Below are 6655 nucleotides of genomic sequence, written 5' to 3'. Positions count from 1 at the left end.
TGAATGTGTACAACTGCGTTTATTGACCAGAGTGAATATTTAGCCATCGTCTATAAGCGAACGCTTTATGAAAACCCTTTAAGCTTTGATTGATAGTGCTGTGTTACTTTTGATAACACAACTGCACCCTTTACTGCAACACTACCTTTAAAAAATGCAATAAGTTATCAAGTGAACGAAACTTATTGAACTAGTTGATATATAAACAGTATATGTTATTGAAATTAAACAAGTAAATCATTTGCCTAAAAACCTCCCCATGAATACAAGAACACCGCTCTTTCTGTCTAGTATGTAGTATAAAAATGGTCGATTTCCAATGAATGTAGAGTGAGTCGTATTTGCATGGCCTTTTTCAAACGGTGGATGTTGTCTTATATTGCCTGTCAGTTTTACAACAACGTCATGGAATGCATCCGATACATAAACTTTGCTTTCATCTTCCTTGATGAGGTTTTTGAAATTTGCATGGGTCTTGTTAAAAATGTCAGTTATTCCTAGTTTTGGTAAATAGCCCTTCAAATCCAGCTTATTAGAAATAACAAACTTTGGGAGTGTAATGTCTATAGTTTCGTACACCAGAGATGAGTTTAAGTATCTGATAACATTGATGGAAAGCAGTTTTTCAAACGCTTGTAATTTGTTAATGTCTTCAGGTAAGATAATAACCATATCAAACTTGTCCCCTTTCAATGGTAAAACTAACACTTCGGATTCCTTTAGATGCCCATATCTTACTTTTTGTATGCTTCTCATCATGTCTACCTCAATTTTTGTTGTTTTATTGATGTAAAACTCTCGCATTGTAGTATTTAAATTGAATTTATGTTTCCAGTCTGCTTTAAATGAAACGGTGTTTAAAAACACTGCAACTGTTCGTTCTTTCAACATTTCCTTTGAAACCAAATTGTCAAAGTTCTTCATCGTATTTTTCGAAATCCACTTATTTAAAATCCGAGAGGATTTTTTCGGTCTTCTACTGAAATTTTTTTTTTTGAAATTCACCCTGAAAAATTCTTTCCCTTTTTCTTTAACTGTATCTTGGATTGTGTACCTATTATTTACGAACACCTCATTGTCCAGTTTAACACGCAGTCCTTTACGTGGAGATGGAAGAATAGACGTAAGAACTGTATAAAAATAATGATCTTGTTCCTTGGTACTGCCTCTGAAAATAGCAGACGATATTTGAGATTTAGTTCGCCCATGCGTACCAAGCATCAACATCATTAACGCAGCTGAAATACTGAAAGGCGATAGCGCTGTGCTTGTATTCTGAATAATTTTGTTTCCAATTGATGAAATTTTAACATTGTTTTCCAGTAATGAATTTATAGGTTGTAGCTCTGTAAAAGTCACCCAAACCTCGGCAATTTCCATGATGTATCTGTATGAACATGTACTTTTTTCAAGTTCTCAAGATCATTTGAAATGAAAACACTTTAAACGTAGGTGATACATAGTGTTACTTAATAAAAGCTGTTAATATAATTGAACGTAGCATTATATTAATTCAATATTAGTTTACAATGTTCAAGTGCGCCTTTTTCATAAAATGTCAGTTTGAAATTTCCATAAATAATACATTTGTTCTTACTAAATTGCAGTTTTTAATCTTTACACCATAATAACTTTTATTATATCCGTAAAAATGGATTTGCCACACCGAATTAACTTAAACAAACAACATTGTACAGTATTACACCTACAATATCTGCTTAAGTAAACAGCAGCTTGTACAAAATTACGCACAAATCGCCGATTTATTTTAGGATTGTCTGAAAGAACAAGTATATGAGGAAAAGAGTAAAAACTTTTCGGGTAAGTAGTGATATATAAGTATACATGACATAAAGATAAACGCGAATCTGCGACAAAATGAACTAGATGAACCTGGATTAAAACCATGTTGGTTGGACTTTTTTATTTTATACAGATAAACCAACATTAAACTTAATAGTGATCATTTAAAAACGTGTAAGTGTTGACGGGGAAATCAGAACAAACAACCGCGATGAGATGCATAGTACTTTCTTGGTGTTCAATGGGAATATATGTTATCAACTTATATGTCATTTGGTCCTTGGTGGATAGTGACCACATCGAAAAACCATAGCATACCTTATTTTATTTATACAGAAATAAAAGTAATTAGAAACATCATTTTGATTTTCAAAATAACGATATTAAAAAGGAGTACTCAAACAGTTACAGAAGAAATCATTAAGGGAATGTTTGTTTTGTTAAAGGAGTCTAATTAAGATATGATCGCATTTGTCAAAGAATTTCTTTTTGGATCAAGCCTTATTTTTTTTTTAAAAATGCGTCGTAGTTTATGCACTTTTATGTACAGTTTATGTGAAGAATATAAACAATATAAAAATCATTTATATTTGTATCCTAATTCTGTTTTTATTAACTTAATCAATTGTCGTTACTCTTAGCTTAAGCTAACAAATAGAAAATCACGGAATCCGATTACACAAAATGTTTTTGCTGGGAACATCGGGGCAAAACTCAATAAATCTTTGATTTTTATTCTGTTATCTGACATAACTAAAAGTTGAAATAATGAAACGAAAATCTTTACATGACTCAAGTATTAATGTTACCTAAATAAATGAAGGTACTTTAAAACAAGGATTAAGAACATAGACATTGCATCTGACACCTTTCGGCACCTCTTATTGATCCAATGGTATTATGTCCAAAAAAATTGTTTATTAACAATACAATCCTTTTGAGCATGTGTTTCTTCTTTTTTTTTTCTTAGTTGATACATATAATGTCTAATAGTACCGGTATACCGTTTGAGAATATTTTTTTGCATTTTTCATCATCGGTGTATGATGTTATTGACAAAACTGAAAGTACCTGTGTCTCACCATTTAGTTTAATTTCTGCTCTTCTTTTGCTGATGGTTGGAGCAAATGGAAAAACGAAATCACAGATTTCTACTGCAATTTTCAATGATAGTAATCTACCAGACAACAACAAGTTTGAAAAGTACAGGGAACTCAATGACCAAATTCTGTCTAATAGAGGAGATAAATTAGAATTTAAAGTGGCGAATAAAATGTTTGTGAACAAACAGTTCACACTGAGAAAAAATGTACAGAGACAAGCTAAAGAATTCTTTCGATCGGATATCGGTTATAAAGACTTTACGAAGTCAAAACAGGCTGCCACCTTTATGAACTCATACATTGCCAAACATACAAATAATAAAATACAGGACTTAATCTCTTGGAAATGGATAAATTCTATGACAGCACTGGTTTTAGTGAATGCTGTATACTTTAAAGGCGAATGGAAGACTAAATTTGATCAATCAAACACAAAAAAGGATGATTTTTTTGTAAGTAAACAGAAAACTGTGAAAGTAAATATGATGAACGTCAAGCAATCTGTTTTATTCGTCTCTGAAGATGATTTTTCTGCTATAGCATTACCTTATAAGGGAGACAAATTTGATATGGTATTCATTTTACCGAAGGAGAATGACGGCCTTCTTCAAGTAGAAGAAAAATTGTCATCTGATTTCATTAAAAACGTAAACTCAAATTTAAAGACTGCTATGGTACAAATCAGCATTCCTAAATTCACATTCGAATCGGAGTTTGACCTCAAACTTGTTCTTCCGATACTTGGAATAGAAGATATATTTAATCCAGCAAAAGCAGATTTTTCAACACTTATCCAGGATCAAACAGACAAAATCTATGTGTCTCGTGCAGTTCATAAAGTATTTATAGAAGTAAACGAGGAAGGAACAGAAGCAACTGCTGCTACCGCCATCGTAGCACAAACTCGAAGTGCGCATAAGCAACTCAGTTTTATTGCAGACCACCCTTTCTTATTCTATATTCGTAATATTAAAACTGGTGTGATCTTGTTCATCGGCCGCTACAGTCCGGTTTGAAATAAATATAACAAAGTTTGAGGCAACTTAGAAACAAGTAGATTTTGTTATTGTACATCGAATACTTGTAATTTTGATTCAAAAAACGTGTTTCCTGAACCTTTTACTGTATCTGATTGTGAAAACTGTCTTATCTTTCTTTGAAAAAAGTAAAATCACAAAAATACCGAACTCCGTAGAATATCAAAATAGACAGTTCCTCATCAAACTCATCAAACATATTGATAACAACTGTCATATTTCTGACTTGGTATTTTCAGAGTAGAAAATGGTGGATTAAACCTGTGCATGTGTATAGCTAGCTAAACCATATATCGTTTTCGATAAACGTCTTTAAACATTTTTTGACTTATCAGTTTATCCCATTCCTAGTAACAACCAGACATAAATCAAGTTTTGCATGTACAATTTCTAGTTACTAACAGAAAAATAGTTTATACATAAAAAAAAAATATTCTAAAGTGGTACCCAGTCAAAGCCAAAGCTAAACTGATATACAATCAAAATCATATAGCAGTAGTCACTAACAAACATACAATAGCAAAATTGTTAACAGCCAAACTGAATAGCACTACCCACTCACGGGTGAATTATCCTGACAAATTGAGATACATGTACAACCATGATTAAATGAATGAATGAATTAATATTTTATTTGCAAAAGCATCTAGAACATGCTATGGCAATACATAATATATAGATAATGTGACAAAAGACTGGTAACAGAGAACAATACAATAATAACATACATGTTGTTTAACTAACCAATAATATCAGATTTAGCTTTCCATGCACTCTTCAAATAGTTACAGAGCTTAATTGTTAGAGATCTAGAATTAGCTTTCAACAAACAAGATAGTTTAAAAATAGTAGGCCAAGAACAATAATAGTGTGGCAAAAACAATATTCTAATTGCCATATATGCTGGACATACCAATACAAAATGGAATACATTCTCAACACATTGCATATTATAACATACACAAAGACGCATTTCTCTTGGTATATCAGAGAAGCGACCAACTTCATCAGTAAGTTTCAATGTACCACTTCGTAGTTTTGTAAATAGATAAAGGCAGATGTGGTGTGAGTGCCAATGAGACAACTCTCCATCCAAATAACAATTTAAAAAAGTAAACCATTATAGGTTAAAGTACGGCCTTCAACACGGAGCCTTGGCTCACACCGAACAACAAGCTATAAAGGGCCCCAAAATTACTAGTATAAAACCATTCAAACGGGAAAACCAACGGTTTAATCTATATAAACAAAACGAGAAACGAGAAACACGTATATATTACATAAACAAACGACAACTACTGTACATCAGATTCCTGACTTAGGACAGGTGCAAACATTTGCAGAATGTTAATATTATTAATGTAGCTAAAATAATTCTCAAGACAAAAATCAAACTTCATACTTCTATACACACTCAATTTCTCACAGTCACATATATCTGCTGACCATTTTTGTGGATATTGGTCTTTAATGCGTGTCTTCATAACACCAAACGATATCAATATTATTCTGATAAATCAAAATATGATTCATTCCAAGACTAAATAAAAAATCACGCTCACTAGATGCCCAATAAATTTTACCATGATTTGCATCGTCATATAAAATTTTATATACATCATATACAAAAGCTGGTTTATATATAACAATACGTAACCAATATTTTAAGATTAATTATTTTCTCAAAACATACATAGGTAGATGACCAAGCTCGCCACAAAGAAAACTAATAGGAGCACGTTTACCTAATTTAAAAACAAATTTACAAAAACGCTTATGAATAATCTTTCATGATGTCGTTGGCACGGTGAAACCCCTCATATTTCGGAAGAATAGTTCAGTACCGATCCAACCATACTGTCATAAAGAAGACATTGTTGCTTTGTAGAAATGTAAATATTATCTAAACAAGAGTGATGAGAGAGCTCTTGGTCCTTGTTTGGATAGTCGCTTTTGCGTGTGTAAGAACTTCCCGTTAAAGTACAGCAACATTCCAAGGTAAACTTATGAATTTACGATTTGAAGTTCTTGATTATTATACATGAAATGATTGTTTACAGGTTGCCATCCATTCCTAAACACAACTATGTTAGTTTTATTAGTGTAAACTTCTATGTTTTCTATTTTCTACAGTATTTGGATAGTTTGTCAAGTAGCTGTTGAAGAAGTTTGGTAGATTTGGCAAATGAGACAGAGTCGTATGCAAAAAGTATCAAATAAATTAAAAGACCGGTCAGGTCCACTGCATCTTTATTATCTGTAACAGTTATATCTTCAATAATATCGTTGGTAAAATAGAGGAATAATAAAGGAGATAAAGGTTCGCCTTGTTTCACTTCTTACAAATTGTCAAAGGCATCAGAAGAAAGAAGTCCACCAGATCTCACTCGGAGACGCACAGACGCATAAATTGATTAACTATGGATACAAATTAACTGCTGACTCCATTGCGAAGTAATTTATAAATCAAACTTCTGCTGCTTAATTTATCGAATACTTTTCGAAATTCAACGAAAGTGCAGTATAGTTTAGTAAAATAACGTCACAACTAAAATCCCTAACAACAGAACCAAAATCGGAAACGCTACGGTATTTCCGTTTCTTCTATTAACATGTTTGAATTAAACAAAATAATGCATACAGACTTCGTCCACATTAACAGGTAATGCCTGGCTCATATTATTTTCCTCTTTAATTAGGACTGATCGGCCA

The 6655-nt window shown here is 32.2% G+C and overlaps 2 protein-coding genes across 2 annotated transcripts; one reads left to right on the top strand and one right to left on the bottom strand.

Moving 5' to 3' along the window:
• Positions 1 to 237: 237 nt before the first annotated feature.
• LOC139525007 (antithrombin-III-like) lies at positions 238 to 1380 on the bottom strand. Its single transcript, XM_071320182.1, has one exon. It carries the CDS (start codon positions 1378 to 1380, stop codon positions 238 to 240), a length of 1143 nt encoding a protein of 380 aa, XP_071176283.1.
• A 316-nt stretch (positions 1381 to 1696) lies between these two features.
• On the top strand, positions 1697 to 4263 carry LOC139522338 (antichymotrypsin-2-like). Its single transcript, XM_071315872.1, has 2 exons — positions 1697 to 1821; positions 2774 to 4263. The coding sequence occupies exons 1-2, from the start codon at positions 1795 to 1797 to the stop codon at positions 3920 to 3922; spliced, it is 1176 nt and encodes a 391-aa protein (XP_071171973.1). The 5' UTR covers positions 1697 to 1794; the 3' UTR covers positions 3923 to 4263.
• The last annotated feature ends 2392 nt before the right edge of the window (positions 4264 to 6655 follow it).

The sequence above is a fragment of the Mytilus edulis genome, chromosome 5, assembly GCF_963676685.1.
Source record: "Mytilus edulis chromosome 5, xbMytEdul2.2, whole genome shotgun sequence".
NCBI lineage: Eukaryota > Metazoa > Mollusca > Bivalvia > Mytilida > Mytilidae > Mytilus > Mytilus edulis.
This window is presented reverse-complemented; position numbering and strand designations above follow the sequence as displayed.